This window comes from Ornithorhynchus anatinus, chromosome 4, assembly GCF_004115215.2.
Source record: "Ornithorhynchus anatinus isolate Pmale09 chromosome 4, mOrnAna1.pri.v4, whole genome shotgun sequence".
Classification (NCBI taxonomy): Eukaryota; Metazoa; Chordata; class Mammalia; order Monotremata; family Ornithorhynchidae; genus Ornithorhynchus; species Ornithorhynchus anatinus.
Window position 1 is genome coordinate 76,229,410 of NC_041731.1, and position 22,766 is coordinate 76,252,175.

At 46.1% G+C, this 22,766-nt stretch overlaps 1 protein-coding gene across 1 annotated transcript; it reads left to right on the top strand.

Annotated features, from left to right (window-relative positions):
- Nucleotides 1-1,732: 1,732 nt before the first annotated feature.
- Nucleotides 1,733-21,700, top strand: SLC30A8 (solute carrier family 30 member 8). Its single transcript, XM_029063576.1, is given in 10 exon segments — nt 1,733-1,777; nt 2,227-2,302; nt 4,511-4,682; nt 7,888-8,028; nt 11,160-11,259; nt 11,261-11,338; nt 11,690-11,806; nt 12,648-12,761; nt 18,707-18,875; nt 21,555-21,700. Coding segments are annotated over 10 exon segments (1,158 nt in total).
- The last annotated feature ends 1,066 nt before the right edge of the window (nt 21,701-22,766 follow it).

A 22,766-nucleotide genomic window follows, 5' to 3' on the forward strand; every position in this document is an offset into this window, starting at 1 on the left:
AGTTATCCCTGACTGATAGGCAGGCATGGTGTCTACCAACTCTTTTATACTGTACTGTCCCAAGTGCTTAGCACAGTTCTCTGCACACAGTAAATCCTCAATAAAGATGACTGATGGGTTGATTGGACTAATTGATCAATCTGTAATTTACTTAGTTCCTCCTGGGTTAAGAGCTCTGCATTTTGTGCTTAGGAGAGTACAGTTGAATGAGAGATGTCTCAGTGGAAAAGAGCCCGGGCTTGGGAGTCAGAGGTCATAGGTTCGACTCCCGGCTCTGCCACTTGCCAGCTGTGTGACTGTGGGCAAGTCACTTCACTTCTCTGGGCCTCAGTTACCTCATCTGTAAAATGAGGATTAACTGTGAGCCTCACGTGAGACGACCTGATTACCCTGTATCTCCCCCAGCGCTTAGAACAGTGCTCTGCACATAGTATGCGCTTAACAAATACCAGCATTATTATTATTATCTCTGCCCTCAGGGAGCTTAAAACCATCCACAATATTCACATTATTCCATAATATTACCTCACACTATTCATTGCCTTACAGGGAGGAAATGTGTCTACCCACTGTGGTCTACTTTGCTCTCACAAGTGCTTAGTACAGTACTCTGCACAGAGTGAACACTCAACAAATACATGGATTGGTTGATTGCATGAAGCAGCGTGGCTCAGTGGAAAGAGCCCGGGCTTGGGAGTCAGAGGTCATGGGTTCTAATCCCGGCTCCGCCGCTTTCCAGCTGTGTGACTTTGGGCAAGTCACTTCACTTCTCTGTGCCTCCGTGACCTCATCTGTAAAATGGGGATTAAAAGTGTGAGCCCCAGGTGGGACAACCTGATCACACTGTATTCCCCTCAGCGCTTAGTACAGTGCTTTGCACAAAGTAAGCGCTTAACAAATACCACCATCATTATTATTATCATTATTATTGTTACTACCAGCAAAGCACCATACTGAGTGTTGCTGGGCACAGAGCTGTGACCCGGGTGCTTATCCTCCTGCCAATCAGAAAAGCCACAACTCTATGTTCAAACTCCTAAAATGGCCCTTCCTCCAGCAAGCGTTCCCTGATTAACTCCGAACAGTCTGAGCTACATCAACATAACGTCCACCACGAGCTCTTACATATTTATTTATACCCGTCCTTGGCAAATATATATGCATATATATGAATAAATTAATTATACAATCAGTTTATTCTTCTGACTATTCAATTTTGTCTTCATGTTTTCTCTTGGGCCCAGGTGCATTGCGACTAAGAGGAGGATATAGCAGTTCCTGGAAGAAAAGAAAAACTTAGTGGTGGAAGACCCAGAAAGTGATAATTTGACTACCTCTAATAATAATAATAATGATGGTATTTGTTCATAATAGTAATTTAATAATGTTGGTATTTGTTAAGCACTTACTATGTGCAAAGCACTGTTCTAAACGCTGGAGGGAGATCCAAGGTGATCGGGTTGTCCCATGTGGGGCTCACAGTCTTAATCCCCATTTTACAGATGAGGTAACTGAGGCACAGAGAAGTGAAGTGCCTTGCCCAAGGTCACACAACTGACAAGCGGTGGGGCCGGGATTAGAACCCATGACCTCTGACTCCCAAGCCAGTGCTCTTTCCCCTGAGCCACGCTGCTTCTCAGATGATGTTTCCACTTCCAGAGCTTAATAATGAGTGGTCTATGGTAACTGCTTATTAAGTTTTAAATCCGGACCAGCCTCCAGACTAGACACAATGCGATCAGATGAGACACGGTTCCTGACACACAAGGGGCTCAAGGTATTTAATCCCCATTTTACAGTAGAAGGAACTGAGACACAGAGAAGTGAAGTGACTTGTCCGAGGTCACACAGCAGGTAAGTGACAGAGCCGGGATTAAACCCCCTCTCTCCCAACTCCCAGACTCTTGGATCTTTCCAGTAGTCCATGTTGCTCCGCCTCATTCGCCAGCCACCAGGGAAGTTCTGAAGATGAGCTTAATTTTCCTCTATCAACCGACGAAAGCAATTCATGTCCTTTCTCATGCTTTTCTGGCAGTAGTCATTAGGGTCTGCGGGGCGTGACTTAGTGCCCGGGGATCTCCTTTCTTTTTATCGCTTCTGTAGCATGGAACTGCAAGGGAAAGGCCTGAAAATAAGGACGGACGTCCGGCAGAAGAACCGGAGTTGGACCGGGGGATTTTGCGTCCCTGCTACAGTCCCTCCAAGGCCAAGGAGAGCAGGGAGTAGAAGCACGTGCGTGCCAAATGGAAGCTATTCATTCCATCTATAATCTGCTTTATCTTTGTAACTGCTGAGGTTACGGGTGGTGTTTCTTTCTCGGGATTTCTCAGGGAGATCCTCAAATGCTTTCGTTTTGCACTGCTTAAAATACTTCTCGCAGCATAATCGAGTACGGCAACACTTGAGTTCTCAACTACATTCCGCCGTATGACGGGAGGAGCAGCGTGACCTAGTGGAAAGAGCATGGTCCTGGGAGCTGCTCATCCAGCTCCGGGTTCTAATCCTGGCTCTGTGCCCTTGGGCAAGTAACTTGACGTCTCTGTGCCTCAGTTACCTCTCCTGCGAAACGGGGATTCAATACTCGTTCTTGTCCCTACTTAAGCCGTGAGCCCCGTGTGGGACAGGGATTCTGTCTGACCTGATTATCTCCTATCTTCCCCAGCTCTTGACACACAGTACGCGCTTAAATATTGCAGTCGTCATCCGTCGTCCTCATCGCCATCCGATGGCACAGACGGGGTCCCGGAACGGTGATCGGTTGAGTCGGTTCTGGCCCTAGCAGGAAGTTAGGATGTCGAGGCCCGGGAGGAAGCTGACACAGAATGAAGTTTCCTTCCCAACACCTTCTTGGAGGCTTTTGGAAGCAGGAAACAGTAGTGCTGCTTGGCAGTGAGGCAGGGAGCAGCAGCAGCCCAGACCTCTGCCACCCAGGAGAGATTCTCGGCCTGAAATGGGGGAAGGTGGGCAGTAAGGTTGGCTAAGGTTGGCTTCCCCTCCCTACCCCCTGAAGTGCCCTGCACTGTCCTTGAAAAGTAGGTCAGATTTATGATTTCTTCTCTTCCCTTCATCTCTAGGAGGGCTTTAGAGGTGCCCTCACCCGACAAGGAAGAACCCCCAGCCACCCGAAGCCTTACCCAAACCCAGCCTCTCCACCTCCCTCTTCTGCAGCTAAATCTAAGCCTAATTCAGTAGGATTCATTCATTCATTCAATCATATTTATTGAGCGCTTACTGTGTGCAGAGCACCGTACCAAGTGCTTGGATAATACAATTCAGCAATAAAGAGAGACCGTCCCTGACCGCACCGGGATAACAGTCTAGAAGCGGGGAGACAGACATCAAAGCAAGTAAACAGGCATCCAGATAAATAAATAGAATTATAGATACATGCAAATCAGAACAAGTAAACGGGAATCAATATAAATAAATGGAATTATAGATAGATACACATCAAAGCAAGTAAACAGGCATCAATATAAAGAAATAGAATTATAGATGTATACATGTATACTCAAGTGCTATGGGGAGTGAAGAAGGGGGGGAAAGAGCAAAGGGAGCGAGTCGAGGTGACGCGGAGTTGATTCTCCCACATGAGTAATGCCGTCCGATCTGAACAACGGCTATTTTTTATGCTGTTTATTTTAATGGTTTTTTGTTAAGTGCTTACTATGAGCCAGACACTCTACTAAAGGTGGGATAGTTACGAGCCAGTCAGACTGGATACAGTCCATGACCCACTTGGGGCTCACAACTTTAATTCTCATTTTACAGCTGAGGTAACTGAGGCACAGATAAGTCGAATGACAGCAGATAAGTGGCGGAGCTGGGATTAGAACCCAGGTTCTTCTGACTCCCAGGCCCGGGCTCTAGCCAATAGGCCTTTCTGGTTCCACCATCTCCCCAGGATCCTGCTATTCCACTGCATCATGGCTCTCTACCTCTTTGAAGGTGACAGTCCATTTTTTAGGTAGAACGATAATAATGATAATAGCAAAAACAAAAATAATAATACTTCGTGTTTGCATGGGCTTTTATTTCATTAAAGTTCTTTCCTATTTTGTCCTTACCATAACCTTGTGAGTTAAGGAGAGGCAGAGATGCCTACCTCCATTTCATGGAGGAGGAAATGGAGGCTCAGAGAGGTGAAGTGACTCTCCCGAGGTCATTCAGCAGGCCAGTAGCAGAACTGGGACTATGCTTCTCCATTCCGTTCTTTTTCCACTAGACCACGGATATAAAGAAAAACCCACCATACAAGGGAATCCAGTGAATCATTTTTAACGCGGCTTTAGAGACCATTAAGGCAATGTCTCAAATTTCCTTCACAAACAAGTAGGGGCTTCGCTTTTCAGTATTTCCGGCGATCAGCGCACAACATGGGTTATTCAGCCTCACAGATGTCTGGATTTCTGGTTAAAGCGAATCTGATGGTCAGAGCTGGAGCCCAGTTGACAGTTCCCCCTCCCCTCCCGCCTCCCCTCCCGACGACTAAACGCTCCTCCCCAAACAGACCCTTTCGTCCTTTACAGCTGCCACGCAGCTCGGGGCCGCCTCTCAGTCGACTTGAAAAAACCCAGAAGGTTTCCTTTCCTGATCTCGGGTTGCGACGCGGCAGGGGATCTGGGGAAAGCGGTCTTTGCTCCTGGCTGCATCTGGGCCCTGCTGCTCAGCCGCATGCGGCGGTTTCTGGGCCAGGGAGAACGCGCTATTAACACGCCTTTATTATCAGGCTCTAGTCAGGCAGACGCAGCCACCTTCCAGGGTAATTGGAAGGACAGCCGATCTGCTCCGAAACTGTTACTTTTTGGTTAATGAATCATTCTGATTTTCGCACTGACAGCTGAGTAACAAGCCCGAAGACTACTTTGTTTCAGACCATTAAGCGCTGACTAACCAGTTATTAACTGCAGCTACAGAAGGCAGTCTGTGGAGATTTTCACAATTATGAGCCATATATAATGTTTTTTAATCATTAGGCCAGACAGGGTGAGCTTGTTGACGGTGGCGTTGAGTGACTGACGATCCCTTTTGCTTTGTAGCGTACAAAGCAATAAACAGCTGCTGTGAGGAATAATCAGTCACCAGACACCATTTGCTGAGAAATACAATGTCAAGCCATAAAGGTTATCGCTATTATTCAACAAACCTGAATCGCTAAAGAAATGACAATGTTATGCTTAACGAAGATCTCCTCTGGGAGAATCGGAGATCGGGGCGAAGGGAGGGCAAAGCTTGAGAAGCAGTGCGGTCTGGTGGATGGAGCACGAGCCTGGGAGTCGGAAGGCCCTGGGTTCTGATCCCAGTTCCGCCGCTTCTTGCTGGGTGACTCTGGGCAAGTCACTTTACTTCTCTGTGCTTCCGTTACCTCATCCATAAAATGGGAATTAAGACTGTGAGCCCCATGTGGGACAGGAACTGTCCTCTACCTGATTAGCTTGCGTCTTTCTCAGTGCTGAGTACGGTGCCTGATACATAGTAAGCATTTAGCATAAACCATTAGTGAAAACAACAAATAGCAAAAACAAGCTATTGCACAAAAGAGAGGGTCAAGACTTGGGCGTCCCAACTCTGGCTTTTCCATAGGCCGTGTTGTCTGAGGGTTAGTGTCCCCTTTCTAGGTTTTTCTTCTCTTTGACCTTGGAAAGCTAGAGTAGACCGTCCAAACATTCAAAGCCAGCCCTCTGTTCTGGTTGTTTAGGAAAGCAGTCTGGCCTAATGGATACAGCACCGGCCTGGGAACCAAAAGACCTGTGTTCTAATCCCAGCTCTGCCTCTTGTCTGCTCTGTGACTTTGGGCAAGCCACTTAACTTCTCTGGGCCTCGGTTTCTTCAACTGCAAAATGGGGATTTCTGAGAAACACCGAGTTCCGATACACCGAGTTTTATCTGAGATTTCAAGATATACCGAGTTCTCGTACAATGTAGAGTGTTCATTCTTGAAGAAACCTGGGTTATTAGAATCATTGGTATGATGAGATTTAAGAGCTTGGGTGAAGGTGATTCAAAGATACCACACAGACTGACAATATTAAACGTAATTTCTGCTTTTTAGACTGAGAACCCTGTCAGGCAGTGACTGTCTCTATCTGTTGCCTAATTGTACATTCCAAGCGCTTAGTACAGTGCTCTGTGCACAGTAAGCGCTCAATATGCTTGATTGAACGAATGAATGATCAAATACCAATTTAAAAAAAAGTCCTTGTGCAAAGCACTGTACTAAATGCTGGGAAAGAGTATACAAGTGGGACGAGGACCCTATTTATGCTCGTCCCTGCAGGATTGGGTCAGTTCTTTGGGAAAGATATCTCGGAAGCTAAGGGTAAGGTTTTAGGAATTATCTCTAAGTGAACAAACAGTGGAAGAATATAACAATACCAAAGTATTAAGTAGACACTCATTATTCCTTTTCTATTGCTCTTAATATGCAGTTAGAGCTCTGATGAGCCTCTACCTTCTTTTTTTAGTAAAATAGCTTAAACCTTTTGGCAAATGAAAATCATGTTCCCCGAGTGCCTGCAAAAGGTTTTCATTGTCATTATTTTATTCTGCTGAGGCTGCCAGTTCCAGTAATTCAGAAGAGTCCAACTAAAGTAAAAGTTTCTAGGCACATTTCACTCTTGATCTTTCATCATTTTATCTTCCGACTGAAACCTTAGCACCTTTTGCAGACGACGACAAAGGAAAATGGGGTAGCAGACATCTTTACATTTTTTCAGGAAAAACCTTTAGCCCCAGAGAGTAAAGTCATCTCCCAAACCAGCACATTTGCTGCAGGGAAATGAAAACATCTCAAGCGGTGTAGCCTAGTGGAAAAAGCATAGGACTGGAAGGCAGAACACCGGGGTTCCAGTCCCGCTCTTCCACTTGCTTGGTGTGTGACCTTGGACAAATCACTAAACTCCCTGTGCCTCAGTTTCCTCACCTGCATACCCCCCCACTGCACCACTTAGGTCCATATCCTTAGAGCCAGGCGCCTCTCTTATCTGTGATTTATTTGAATACTTGTCTTCCCCACTAGATCGTGTATTCCTGGGGAGCATGGATGATGTCTGTTTACTCCACTGTAATAATAATAATAATGTTGGTATTTGTTAAGCGCTTACTATGTGCAGAGCACTGTTCTAAGCAGTGGGATAGATACAGGGTAATCGGGTTGTCCCACGGGGGGCTCACAGTCTTAATCCTCATTTTACAGATGAGGTCACTGAGGCACAGAGAAGTTAAGTGACTTGTTCACAGCTGCCAAGTGGCAGAGCGGGGATTCGAACCCATGACCTCTGACTCCCAAGCCCGGGCTCTTTCCACTGAGCTATGCTGCTCCCAAGGGCTTAGTAGGGTGCTCTGCACCCAGTAAACACTTAAGGCAAAGCACTCATTGAGGATAAAATATCTGTTTTCCCTCCCTCTTAGGCAGCGAGAACCTCATGTGGAACAGACGTGGTGTCTGATGGTGTTTTCCCTTTATCATCCCGTGTTAGCACAGTAGACTATGCTAGACTGTAAGCTCACTGTGGGCAGGGAATGAATCTGTCTGTTACTGATTCGTACATTCCAAGCGCTTAGTACAGTGCTCTGCACATAGTAAGCGCTCAGTAAATACTATTGAATTAATATTGACATACTGAACTCTCCCAAGCGCTTATTACGGCTCTCTGCTCACAGTAAGCGCTCAGTAAATATGGTTGACTGATTGGCTGCTTGGTACATAATACGCACTTAACCAATAACCCCACTGTTATCATCATTTCATTCTTCTCATTTCATACCATTTTTGTTTGATTAGTCTACTCAGTCCCTAATCCAGGTGATTCTCCCAGTGCTCATGGGGAGTCTGGAGCGACTCAGGGCTGGGTTCTGTTGTCTTTGAACCCCTGGAAATTCTCGGAGCGTTGCCTTGGTCCTCACCGTGCGGGTGACGACTGGAGGGCCGGTGTATTTGGCCTGCGAGCTCCTGCTCCGCCCAGACTTCCAGATCCGGGCAGCTGCTATGCTCATCACATCTGGTGGCGGAGTACTAGTCGACCTCATGTAAGTCAGCTGACGGTAAGCTCTCCTCCTCCTTCTGGAGCTTTGTATTTGGTTACCTGAGAACTGCATCCTCTCGTGAATGCCGTGGTGGAAGGAAACGTAGAGACCAGAAAGGGTGTCCCCGGGTCTGGAGAAGAACAGCAAAGCTGGTCTCAAGATCGGTCAATTGGTCCTGCGAGAGAAAGCTTAAGGAATCCTAAGGATGGCGACCACAGCTGCTCTTTACTTGCCCTCTAGACTGTAAACTCTCTGTGGGCGGGGATTGTGTCTGTTCTATTGTTATATCGTATTCTTCCAAATGCTTACTACAGTGCTCTGCACACAGGAAGTGCTCAGTATATGCAACTGACTGACTAATTGTCCCTCTAGATTGTAAGCTCCCTGTGGGAAGGCACCATGTTTACTAACTCTGTTATAGAGTACTATCCCAAGCCCTTAGTTCTGCGCTCTGCACAAAGTAAGTGCTCAATAAATATAATTGGTTGTCCCAGAGGAAAAACCAAAGGAAGCGAACTTTACTTGTAGCACAGGGCTACAGTGAAGGCTCCTTGATGCTAGAAAAGGCTTCCAAAAGAAGTTTGGGAATTTCCTTCCCAGTAGACCTTTGACTCTAATAAACTCTGGTGATCTGGGATGGTTCAAGGTTGTCACATACAGGAGGCAAAGAAGATGGACTAGATGATCTCTAACTGACCTGCGGAGTCCTTTCCAATAATTTGGGTTTTGTGTTTGTCTTGGGGGGAATTAGGGTTTGATGTAATCACTCCATTTGGCCTTTCATTTGAGAGGACAAAACCATTAAAGTTGATGAACTGAAATAGAACAAGATGGTTGATTCCCCAACTATATCAAGCAATCATATTTATTGAGTGCATACACTGTTCTGAGCGCTTGGGATAGAACGGAATCAGCAGACACGTTCTCTGCCCAACAAGAGCTTGTCAGCTCGTCTTCTAGACTGTAAACCTGTTGTGGACAGGAATTGTCACTCTTATTATTGTATTGTACTTTCCCAAGTGCTTAGTACAGCGCTCAACATGCAGTAAGTATTTAATAAATATGATTGAATGAATGAATGAATACTGTACTCTCCCCAGCATACAGTGTTCTGTACACATAGGCGCTCAATAAATACCACTGATTGTTTAGAGGTTTCCAAATGAGTTGGCTTTGGGGGACGTTACAGAGCTGGAATTACAGACCTAATTCTCATCCCAAGCCCTCAGTACTAATAATAATGTTGGTATTTGTTAAGCGCTTACTATGTGCAGAGCACTGTTCTAAGCGCTGGGGTAGATACAGGGTCATCAGGTTGTCCCACGTGAGGCTCACAGTCTTAATCCCCATTTTACAGATGAGGTAACAGAGGCCCAGAGAAGTTAAGTGAATTGCCCAGAGTCACACAGCTGACAAGGGGCAGAGCTGGGATTTGAACCCATGACCTCTGATTCTCAAGCCCGGGCTCTTTCCACTGAGCCACGCTGCTTCTCCTGGTCCAGGGGACCCCCAACAGGGGAATTTGGAGGGCAGGACCACCAAATCCAAGCCTATACTCTCCCCGGGGTTTGACGTCAGACATTAAAATGGGCAGAAGTTGGTTTCAACAGGGGCCCACCCATGCCCTTCATGCTGGGAGCATTCCCACAGATGGTCTGGAGGGATCAGGAAGGGCAGGCAGATGGTCGTGATGGAAGCTTAGAAGCCCATTGTTAATAATTATGGTGGTTTTTAAGCACTTAATATGTGCCAATACCCTTCTAAGCACTGGGGTAGATACAAGTTAATCAGATTGGACACAGTCCCTGTCCTACTTGGAGCTCACACTCTTAATCCCCATTTTGCAGATGAGATAACTGACACACAGAGAAGTACAGGTTAATCAGATTGGACACAGTCCCTGTCCTACTTGGAGCTCACACTCTCAATCCCTATTTTGCAGATGAGATAACTGACACACAGAGAAGCAAAATGACTTGACCAGGATCACACAGCGGACGGGCTGCAGAGCCAAGATTAGAGCCCAGGTCCTTCTGACCTCCAGGCCCACGCTCTATCCAGTCAAGTCACCCTGCTTCTCATAGAGAAATGTCCCATTCGGGGATAAGACCCACGGCCTCGGAGTTATTAGCACCAAACTCTAACCAATTGAGCTAACCTGCGGCCACCCCCGCAACAGGACTTTAGAAGTTCTTCATAGGTGTTACCTGAACTGGTCAGCCCCGAGCACTAACCCCTCAGATACTTTCTCTAACTGCTCGACGCACAGGCTTCCTTTCTTCAGTCAATCGTATTTTATTCATTCATTCAATCGTGTTTATTGAGCGCTTACCCAGGGCAGAGCACTGTACTAATGCTAATGCTCGGGAGAATACAGCATAGCAATAAACAGACACATTCCTTGCCCACGGTGAGCTTAGAGGGGGAAACAGATATTAATTTAAACAAATAAATTACAGACATGTACATCAGTGCTGGGGGGCTGGGATTTATTAATAATGTTGATATTCGTTAAGCGCTTACTATGTGCAGAGCACTGTTCAAAGCTCTGGGGTAGATACAGGGTAATCAGATTGTCCCACGTGCGGCTCACAGTCTTAATGCCTGTTTTACAGATGAGGTAACTGAGGCACAGAGAAGTGAGATGACTTGCCCACAGTCACACAGCTGTCAAGTGGCAGAGCGGGGATTTGAACCCATGACCTCTGACTCCCAAGCCCGGGCTCTTTCCACTGAGCCACGCTGCTTCTCTAATAATTATGGTATTTAAGTGCCTACATTGTGCCAAGCACTATTCTAAGCACTGGGGTAGGTACAGAGTAAGCAGGTTGTCCCACGTGGGGCTCACAGGCTTAATCCCCACTCACATTCGACCTCTTACTGCGCGCAAGGCATTAGATTAGGCGCTTGGGAGAGTAAACTATCACAGAGTCGATCGACACGTTCCTTGTCCATATTGCTAGGTTTGTTCAACGTGTTATGTGCATATATGCTTATTGTATACATTTTCTAATAAGATTTGCATAAAATCCTGAATTTCAGGTGCATGTGGGCACACATTTGCACATTACACCCATCTTTAAGACGATTGTTTCATCGAGGAAGGGGACTTTTTTTGATTCTTTCCGATTAAGCTTGACTTTGCACCGGAGAAGACATGGCCACAATCACAGAACCAAAACTCGTGGGCACCTTTCTGGGCAAAAGCCTGCCCAAAGCAACGCCAATGTGAGAGATAGTTTTTGCCCACGCCACTGGAGATCTTTTTCAGAGTGCGAGTGTGCTAGTTAGCGCACTTATAATACTCTTCAAGGTCAGTGCTACGGAGCTGATCCGCCGGCAGAGCGATTAAGGATGTTCTTTTCTTGTCACAGTGTCACTGTTTGTGTTTTGATATATTATGCTGTAACCGAATCGACGACGACCGTTACGGTAATTTGTGGAGAAAGGTAACAGGGTCTTTTGAGAGCTCAAAGACATCTTCTTGGCCCTTAAGCAGTCGTTCTTGGCAGCCTTTAACTTTAAGACTTTAGAGCCTTAAAAATACGTAGGTAATACGAGCTCCCCGGACAGAAGTCCTAAATCGGAGAGGTCGCGGGTGCTGAGACTAATCCAGGGATTCAAGGAGATGGCTCGGATTAACGGAGATGTTTGTATTTTCTAGCCAGACTACGAAATAGCCGACCCCATCTGCACATTTGTTTTTTCCATCCTCGCTTTGGCGACCACCACCGCTACCTTAAGGGATATCTTGCTCTTGCTAATGGAAGGTAGGAATGTGGTTTGACTCCTTCGATCTGTGTTTCCGTTTAGTGCGATGTGTTCTGATGCTCACTCCCTGTCAGAGCCAGAAACGAGGACTGGGACCTCCTCATTATGGGGAAAAACATTAACCTCGTGGGACTTCAGAAACTAGTTTCTTTTGAGTAAGAGACTACTAGAATTCTGGGCTCACGTCTGGCACGGCTTATGCATTTTTGAAGCAGATCAGGAGCTGAGAATTCAAAACATAGTTGATCCCTAACAGGAAAGAAAAAGAAGCTCTAATTTCCTAGTGAGCAGGGAACGTGTCTACCAACTCTATTGTATCGTACTCCCCCAAGCATTTAATACAGTGCTCTGCACACAGCAAGTGCTCGATAAATACCACTGGTTGATAGGCAGAGACCACTCCTAGAAGCTGAGATTGACCAGTTAAATCCGGTCACTGGGAAGTAGGGTGGCCTACCGGAAAGAGCTCTTAGAGTCAGAGGACCAGGGTTCTAATCCCGGGCTCTACCACTTGTCTGCTGCGTGACCTAGGGCAAGTCACTTTAACTTCTCTGCCTCAGTTTTCGCATCTGTAAAATGGGGACTCAATCCTGCTCTCTCCTATTTAGACTCTGAGCCCCATGTGAGATAGGGACTGTCTCCAACAAGATTATCTTATATTTATTCCAGCGCTTAGTACTCTGCTTGGTACTTAGTAAGTGCTTAACAAATACCACAGGAAAAAAATCCAGAGATTTAGAAGGTGCACTTACTCATTTCCTACCTCTAGATGAGCGCAGTAAAGCCACAGAAGCCAGTTGGGAGCCCAGTCTATTTTTGAAGACCTCTTTCCCTGTAAATTCTCACTTTAGATCCAGAACTTGATTTTCCTAGAGGAAATGTTGGCTGGAGAGCAAACGCTGGAGTTACCAAGAGATGCCATGGTTGGAATTCTCTTCATCAACAGTTCTTCAGAGTCTTTGCAGGTCTAGTCTCTGGAATACATAGTACAACTGACAGTCACAAATAATTATTAATATTAATAATAATAATGATTGCGGTACTCTCTAAGTGCTTACTACGTGCCAGGAACCACACTGAACACTGGGGAGGATGCAAGCAAATCAGGTTGGACACAGTCCCTGTCCCACATGGGGCTCACGGTCCTAATTCCCACTTTACAGATGAGGTAACTGAGTCAAAGAAAATTGAAGTGACTCACCCAAGGTCTCACAGAAGACAAGTGGGGGAGGCGGGGTTAGAACCCAGGTCCTTCTGATTCCCAGGTCAAGACTCTATCCATTAAGCCCCGCTGCTTCTATCACTCAATCAGTCATATTTATTGGGCACTTACTGTGTGCATGGAACTGAACTAAGCACTTGGGCGAGTACAACATAACTGAGTCGGTAGATACGTTCCCTAGTCATTCTGGTTTCCCAACCATCCTCCCACTTGGAGAGATCAGTTCTCGGACTCGTTCTTAATAGAAAAAGCCCCCCAGTGTAGCCAACTTCAATCTTGCCTGCTGCAGTTTAAACTCTTTCCTCCGATTCTGAAGACTGGAGTTGAGCCAGACACCTTTATACCTCCGTATTTTCTCCTCCTGGATGAATAATCGCAGTTGTTTTGTTTTCCAACCCATTGGTCATCTTTATGACATTCCTCCGAAACCTCTTCTGGTTTCTTCATCCTTGAGGAAACTGGAATTGAACATAATCCACCGGCAAGCAGGACCGGCTGTTGCCGAGGACTCATAGAGCCATTCTGCTTCACAGCCACGGACTGGCCCCTTGTCCCACACAACAAAACATCCCCCAGCGCGTGCTGTCGAATACGGGGGGACCGAGTGAGAGCATACGGACATACAGGACATCGCCCCTACTGAAAAACAACTCCCGTCCATGTTCTACTCTAGAAAAGGACTCTGTATATCTTGAGCATACCCTGAGTCCAGGATCCTGCTTGCATTTCGAACCCCTTGCTAGATCATTATTAACAAGCATATAAGATACCTAGACTTTGGAGAGGACAGGGAACGTGTCCAACTTAGTTAACTGACATCTACCCCAGGGCTTAGAACATTGTTCGACAAAACAGTAAGCCTGGGAGTCAGAAGGACCTGGCTTCGAATCCTGGCTCTGCCACGTGTCTGCTGGGTGACCCCGGGTAAGTCTCCTCACTTCTCTGGGCCTCAGTTACCTCATCTGAAAAATGGGGATTAAGACTGTGAGCCCAGTGTGGGACAGGGACTGTGTCCGACCTGATCGACTTGAATGTATCCCAGCGTTCAGAACTGTGCTTGGCACATAGTAAGTGTTTAACAGTCACCAAGTTTAAGAAGTAAATAATTTTATTATTACTATTGATAAGCACGTAACCAATGCCAAATAAAAAACACTTTACTGTGACTATGGATTTAAGGTCATTTCTTCCCCCCTCCTTTTGAATATATCTAGTCCTTACATCTGCAGAGGTTTATCTTCTCCCCATGCATACTATTCTGCCCTTCTCTTATTGAACATCATCTGGTTCACTTCTGATCATTTCTTCAGTTCGCCTGGTCCCCCTGATTTCTTCTAAGTGGCAAGCTCTCAGCTTTCTTCCTCGTTATCATCTTCAAAGTTAATGGGAATGATCTCTGAGGAGAGCATGCCCTTTCCTCTCCACCCAAACTGCTACCTTGCTGGTACAATCTCTCATAATATCCCAACTGGATTACTGCCTCAGCCTTCTTTCTGATTGCCCATCCTCTTGTCTCTCCCCGCTTCAGTCTATGCTTCACTCCGCTGCCCGGATTCTCTCTACAGAAACGCTCTGGGCCTGTCACTCCCTTCCTCAGAAACCCCCAGTGGTTGTCTATCAACCTTCGCATGAAGCAAAAACTCCTCACTCTTGTCTTCAAAACTCTTCCTCCTACCTCACCTCCCTCCTCTCCTTCTCCAGCCCAGCTCGCACGCTCCGCTCCTCTGCCACTCACCTCCTCACTGTCCCCTGCTCCTGCCTGTCCCACCATCGACCCCTGACCCATGTCCTACCACTAACCTGGAATGCCCTCCTCCTCAGAGCCGCCAAACTAGTCTCTTCCCCTCTTCAAAGTCCTACTGAGGGCTCGCCTCCTCCAGGAGGTCTTCCCAGACTGAGCCCTCCCTTTCCCTCTGCCCTTCTTCCCCTCCCCATCGCCCCTACTCCCTCCCTCTGCTCTGCCCCCTTCCCTTCCCCACAGCTCTTGTGTATATTTGTATATATTATTTATTACTCTATTTCATTAATGATGTGTATATAGCTAAGATTCTATTTATCTATTTTGATGGCATTGATGCCTGTCTACTTGTTTTGTTTTGCTGTCTGTCTCTCCGTTTTAGACTGTGCGCCTGTTATTGTCTCTATCTGTTGCCAAACTGTACATTTCAAGCGCTTACTACTGTGCTCTGCACACAGTAAGCACTCAGTAAAAACGATTGAATGAATGAATGAAATTCATTTATCGATTTGTTTGGCTACTCCGGCTCACAGATTTTTTTTAAGAACCATGAGTTGTCTGTGTCCTTTATTAAATTAGCCTTGAAAGACAGAGACAGTGCCTATCATGATGTAAGAACACACAGAGCCATGACCACTCTTTTAAAGACAGCGGTGCTTGGAGGTTTTTAGGTGTTAAAATGAAAACGAGCATCTCTTACAAACATTCCGTTCCGAACTTCTTGCGGAAAGAATGACCCAGCTGTGAGGGTATGTCCCTTAATCTCTGTTGTTGTTGTCTTATGTCGTCGAGTCGTGTCCGCCCCATAGCGACGCCGTGGACACATCTCTTCCAGAAGGCCCCACCACCATCTGCAATCGTTCTGGTAGTGAATCCAGAGAGTTTTCTTGGTAAAAAATCTACCCCAGTGAATATTCAGATCATTCATTCTCTCCCTCTAGACTGTAAACTCGCTGTGGCAGGGAATGTGCCTGCCAACTCTGTTACATTGCACTCTCCCAAATGCTTAATACAGCACTCTGCACACAGTAAGCGCTCAATAAATACGATTGATTGATCTGCAGCATCAGAGTGGCCAAAATATGCTAAATTAGTAGTGTTCAGTGTGGGTCATTCAGAAGTGGCCCTTGCTATTTTAGCCTTTACTTCCCCCTTGTGAATAGATAGATTCAGGAGAGCATGTGGGAACTTGAATTCATCAGCAAGTTTAATTTTGCTGCCAATCTGACCTTGTAATAAACCCTTAGTTAATGCTAATAAATAGGTTATAAGAGATGGCCGCCATGTGCTATTTATTAACTTTGTATCTTCAGAGTGCTTTCTAATGAATAATTAGGGTTAATACTATCCCCCATTCTACAGATGAGGAAAATGATAAAATGAAGTGACTTTCCCAAGGTCACCTAAAGGGACAGAACAAAGGTGTTCTGGCATAATTTGGATTATCTTGTGAAAAACCTTTCAACAATTCCCCCTCCCCACTCCCGATTCCAATAAAGACAGCTTCAGAGCAAATCTCAGCACATTAGCTTCTCAATGGAGTGTCTTGAACTCACCCAGCTAAGCAACTATCGAACAAAGCAGATGGCTCTAATCGCTCTGCCGACAAAGGAAAATCTCACAAATCTAGGTTGCAAGAGGCTTTGGGGTTCAGGAGGTGGAGGGCATTTGCCCTGCGGCAATTTGGGGCACTACGAGAAGCTAGCCCAACCCTTCCATTGAGCTTGAATATTTGGCTTTCCAGGGTTCCAAACACACGCTCTTTCGGAGATGTGATCTTGCTGCGCTTTCAACTAAAGGAGACTGGGGTGTTCAGGTGGAGAAGACATGCATTTCTGTCAGTCAGTGTATTTACTGAGCCCTTACTATGTGCAGAGTGATAATAATAATAATGTTGGTATTTGTTAAGCGCTTACTATGTGCCAAGCACTGTTCTAAGCGCTGGGGTAGATATAGGGTAATCGGGTTGTCCCATGTGAGGCTCACAGTTAATCCCCATTTTACAGATGAGGTAACTGAGGCCCAGAGAAGTTAAGTGACTTGCCCACAGTCACACAGCTGAAAAGTGACAGAGCCGGGATTCAAACTCATGACCTCTGACTCCCAAGCCCATGCTCTTTCCACTGAGCCACGCTGCTTCTCATAATGATAGTGGTGGTATTTGTTAAGCGCTTACTATGTGCAAAGCACTGTTCTAAGAGCTGGGGGGGGATGAGTACTGTACTAAGCAGTGTGGCCTAGTGAATAGAGCACGGGCCTGCGAGTTAGAAGGACCAGGGCTCTAATCAGGGCTCCGCGGCTTCTCTACCGTGCGATCTTAGGCAAGTCTCCTCGCTTCTCTGTGCCTCCTTTACCTCATCTGTAAAATGGGGATTAAGACTGTGAGTCCCACGTGGGACAGGAACTGTGTCCAAGCCGACTTGTTTGTATCTACCCCAGCATTTAGAACAGTGCGTGCAATTAGTAAGCAATTAACAAATACCACAATTACAGTACAACAAGGTTAGCAAAGAGGTTTACTGCCCTGTATATATTTGTGCTTTAATACATTCCAACCTTCCAAAAGAGAGGGGAGCCTTTTCCTGATAAGCCTTCCTTATAGCTGCCTGTTCTGTTTCTTCCTACTCTTAAGCTTTAAGACCAGCTTTAAGACTCTCCTTGGAAAAAGTGCTTAAAAGTGTGGTCGGCTCCCCCACTTGCACCTCTGTAGCTAGCCAGGGAACCGTTTCTGGAAATAGGGGGCCTTAGAGGTTTAACTCACATCTTGACGTCACTTCTCTGGCACATATTCATGCCTTCCCTTAGGATATTAGAAGGTTCCAGAACATGACGCAGTCCCAGCGCCAGAGAGAGCAAACACTCTCTCACGTCACTGTTTTCTGGAGCAAAATGTTTTTTGAGTGGAAATGGCAGCTAAAGAAAGGAGAGGTTGGGGGTGAGTCAAGGGGGAGGGAGGAAGGATGCTGAGCGAGGCAGCAGAAATGGAGAAATATAGGTGTCCACTTGAAATCCCTACTGCATCCGAGATTGATAAGATTGGGTCTTCAAGATGCCTCAACTATCTGAGAGGAGGAAATAAATACAAGGTAGAGGAACAGTTTCTCTCTTCTCTCGTGAAGTAGAGTTTATGGCGACCAGTGCTCGCTGCTTCCGCGGAACCGGTGGGATTGGATTTTAACAAGGGAATTTTAGATTAGCTGTAGGGAAGAATTTCCTGACAACAAACACGACTTACGGACCGGGACCGATGGCGGAAGGAAACCGGGGGAATCTCCCTTCCTAGAGGTTTTAAGAGGAAAATAGGATAAAATGAAAGAGGTTTAGTAAGGAGCAAAGTGGCAAGGAGCAAAATGGTCTAACAAAGGCCTATGCTTAAAATCAAATGATCGTGGCTGCCTCAAAGAATAGAGAAGCAGCATGGCCTAGTGGAAGGCACCTGGGGTAGGGAGTCAAAGGGCCTGGGTTCCAATCCTGACTCCGCCACTTTGCGATCTTAGGTGAGTCACTGCTCTGTGCTTCAGTTTCCTCATCTGCAAACGGGAATCAAATAACTGGTCTCCCTCCTGTTTAGGCTGTGAGGCGCATGTCGGAGGGACTGTATCTGCACTGATTACCTTGTATCTACTCCAGTGCTTAATGCATGCTAGATATATAGCAAACACTTAACTACCAATTATTATTTATTATCGCACTTTATGCTTATTCAAATGCGGTTGCAAACTTTAATTTTTAGCGCGTTCTTTGCTAAAGCTCGCAAGAGGAAGAAAGTCCGAAGGGAGATGCGACTGTACGTTAACTTTCCCTTCTTTATCGAAGGTTGACTGCCAATCCTCAGCATAAGCGGTTCAACTGGAGGTAAACCATCTTCGAAACAGAAAAGAAAAGGTCTTTCCCCTCGTAGCCACGATATGTCGATAAGGACTTTCTTACCCAGTTTTGTGTTCTCAAAGAATATTCACCAGATGCATCTCCCTTCCTCACCGGGCGCCTCGGTGGGACTGGATTACAACGCCGGGAGGGAAAGCATTTTAGCCGTGCAAGGGATGGGGGCTGTTCAGAGCCTGCGCCTTTGGTCTCTGACGATGAATCAAGTGATTCTCTCAGCTCAGGCCGCCGCAGGTCAGCGAGTCTGGTACCCGCTTATTTGTGTCTGCCGACGCCAAGGGGAATGGAGTCATTTTTATCTCTGAGGAGAGCTGTGAAAGGGCGCCTTAATGATGTCGTCCCAGCAGCGATGCTGAACACAGAAACGTTTCAGACAGATTGCACTTAATGATAATAATAATAATAATAATAATGTTGGTATTTGTTAAGCGCTTACCATGTGCCACGCACTATTCTAAGCACTGCGGTAGATACAGGGTAATCAGGTTGTCCCACGTAAGGCTCACTGTCTTCATCTCCATTTTACAGATGAGGTAACTGAGGTACAGAGAAGTCAAGTGACTTGCCCAAAGTCACACATCTGACAGGCAGCTTAGCCGGGCTTAGAACCCATGACCTCTGATTCCCAAACCCAGGCTCTTTCCACTAAGCCACGCTGTACTTAGACAGGATACGAGAAAGGAAAAGTCCTAGGAATATGGGAATCGTGTCGGGGGGACTCGAGACCAGATCAGGAGAAGGGCAAGAAAATAGCCACAGTTTCAAGTCACAAGAAGCAACATGGCTGAGCGGAAAAAGCACAGGCCTGGGAGCCAGAGGACATGCGTTCTAATCCTGGATCCGTCAATTGCATGCTGTGTGACCGTGGGTAAGTCACTTCACCTCTCTGGGCCTCTGTTTCCTCAACCATAAAATGGGGATTCGACACCTGCTTTCTCTCCTACTTAGACTGTGTCCAACCTTATTGTCGTGCACTATCCCCAACATTTAGAACAGTGCTTGGCACACACTTAATGAACTAATCAATCATACTGATTGAACACTTACTGTGTGCAGCGCGGCTCAGTGGAAAGAGCCCGGGCTTGGGAGTCAGAGGTCATGGGTTCAAATCCCGGCTCAGCAGCTTGTCAGTTGTGTGACTTTGGGCAAGACACTTCACTTCTCTGTGTCTCAGTTGCCTCATCTGTAAAATGTGGATTAAGCCCCACGTGGGACAACCTAATGACCTTGTATCCTCCCGAGAGCTTAGAACAGCACATAGTAAGTACTTAACAAATGCCATCATTATTATTATTATTATTATTACTAAGCTCCTGGGAGAGTACAATATAACAGAGTTGGCATATGTTTCCTGTTGATATGTTGGTAATAAGCAGATATGATCCCTGCCTATAATGAATTTACAATCTAGAGAACAGGTTTAAAGTCTGAAGGAGAGCACCAGACACCAGAACAATAATATATACCAGCATAATAATCCATTCATTCAGTTGTATTTATTGAGCGCTTACTGTGTGCAGAGCACTGTTCTAAGCACTTGGGAGAGTACAATATAACAATAAACAGACACATTCCCTGCCCACAGCAAGCTTACAGTCTAGAGGGGGAGAAAGACATTAATATGAATAAATAAATAAATTACAGATCTAAACAGAAGTCCTGTGGGGCTGGGACAGGGGATGAATAAAGGGAGCAAGTCAGGGGGATGCAGAAGGGAGTGGGAGAAGAAGGGGGCTTAGTCAGGGAAGGCCTCCTGGAGGAGATGGGCCTTCAATAAGACTTTTGAAGGAGGGGGAGAGTAATTGTCTCTCAGATGTGAGGAGGAGGCGTGTTCCAGGCCAGAGGCAGGACCTGGGTGAGAGGTTGGCAGTGAGATAAACGAGATGGAGGTACTGTGAGACGGTTGGCGTTAGAGGAGCTAAGTGTGTGGGCCGGTTGCGAGGGAGTCAGGGGCAGAGGTAGAGGAGTGTCCTTTCTGGTTCCTGCCGTGAGACTTAACTGTTAATGGCGATGAGCTACAATAACAGCATCCTTGGAGCAGATGAAATAGATCCCAGCTCTGCCACTTGTCAGCTGGGTGACTGTGGGCAGGTCACTTCACTTCTCTGTGCCTCAGTTACCTCACCTGTCAAATGGGGATTAACCGTGAGCCTCACGGGGGACAACCTGATTCCCCTGTATCTACCCCAGCGCTTAGAACAGTGCTCTGCACATAGTAAGTGCTTAACAATTATCAACATTATTATTACTATTCTAATTATCCGAACAAGAAATTCCACTACCAGCCTGGATCTTGTCAGGGCTCATCTTCCTGACCAAACATGGTACTCGGAAGGAACTCTGAACCTGGGGGATTCAGCGGTAATAAGGTGGTTCCCAAAGTTACCAGTCAGCAGGCCACGCCAATCATTGTTCTCGGCCAAGCTGCTCTAGACTATAAACTTGTTGTGGGCAGGGATCGTGTCAACTCTACCAACTCTGTTGCACTGTACTCTCCCCGGTGCTTAATACAGTACTCTGCACGAGGTAAGCATCAATAAATACCATTGCCTGGCTGATTGTTTGATACAGGAGAGGATGGACATAATAATAATAATGTTGGTATTTAAGTGCTTACTGTGTGCGGAGCACTGTTCTAAGCGCTGGGGGAGATACAGGGTAATCAGGTTGTCCCACGTGAGGCTCACAGTCTTAATCCCCATTTTACAGATGAGGTGACTGAGGCACCGAGAAGTGAAGTGACTTGCCTACAGTCGCACAGCTGACAAGTGGCAGAGCTGGGATGTCATAGGGAGCCTGGCTACAGAGGAGGGCTCAATTCTCCCTGAGATTTTTCAGATTAAAAGAAAATTAAACTCAATTTGGGAGACGTTTACGAGGGTAAGGGGCGATTATTTTGTTTATTTGCCATAGCGGACACCCCGGACAGTCAACTGATTCTGAAAGGGATTCCTGAAGCGCCAAGCATCAGGTTTGCCTGTCACTCCATCACTATCCACTTGGAATCTAAAGCCAACCAGAAGTCAGACTGCATCTTCTGTCAAGATCCAGAGGATTAAAATACACCCTCCCGATCACCCACCTATTACTAAGGCAACAAGTACTAGTTATGATGTCATGTGTGATATGAACACTATGGGAGTTGAAGAAAGATGTTCAAAAGCAGGATGAGAAGCTCTGTGGCCTTGTGGTTAGAGCACTGTAGACTTGTGGGAGTCAGAAGACCTGGGTTCTAATCCTGGCTCTGCCACTTGCCTCTCGAGTGACCTTGGGCAAATCACTTCACTTCTCTGCGCCTCAGTTACCTCCTTTATAAAGTGGAGATAAAGACTGTGAGCCCCATCTGAGACAGGAACTGCGTCCAACCTGATTAGCTTCTATCCCAGCACTTACTTCAGTGCCTGACACATAGTAAACACTGAACAAATACCATAAAAAAACCTAGAAATGAGCTATGTACTATGAAGGAAGATACTTTAGATCCATAAATCAATTGGATTTTCCTATCACCACTGATTGAACTCAGTTGCGAGCACAGATAGCTGCATTATTCTTGATGAGGCTGAAAATAACACAAAAAAGAAACAAACTGTTCTTCAATTTTCTTTTTTTATGGTATTTGCTAAGCGCGTACACTATTTTTCAAGCACTGTTCTAAGTGCTGGGGTAGATACAAGTACGTGGGATTTACAGTCTAAGTAGGAGGGAGAAGGATTTGATCCCCATTTTACAGTTGAGAAAACGGAAGGACAAAGAAGTTAAGTGACTTGCCCAAGGTCACACAGAAAGCAGTGGTCAGAGCCGGTATTAGAATCCAGGTCATCTGATTCCCAGGTCCGTGCACTTTCCACTAGGCCATACTTCTTCTTCCCTCTTGTTCCTTTCTCCTGAAATGACTAGACTCGGACTTCACAAAATCTCTGCGGCAAGGAATAGAGTTCAATCAATCAGTCGGTTATATTTTTCGATCGCTTACTGTGTGCAGAACGCTGTACTAAGTGCTTGGGAGACTACAGTACAACAAAAAAACAGAGTAGGTAGACACATTCCCCGACCACTGCCATGAGACTTAAAAAACACTGAAAAAGAAGCAGATAAAAAAAGAGAATCAGAGAGGTTTGAGCC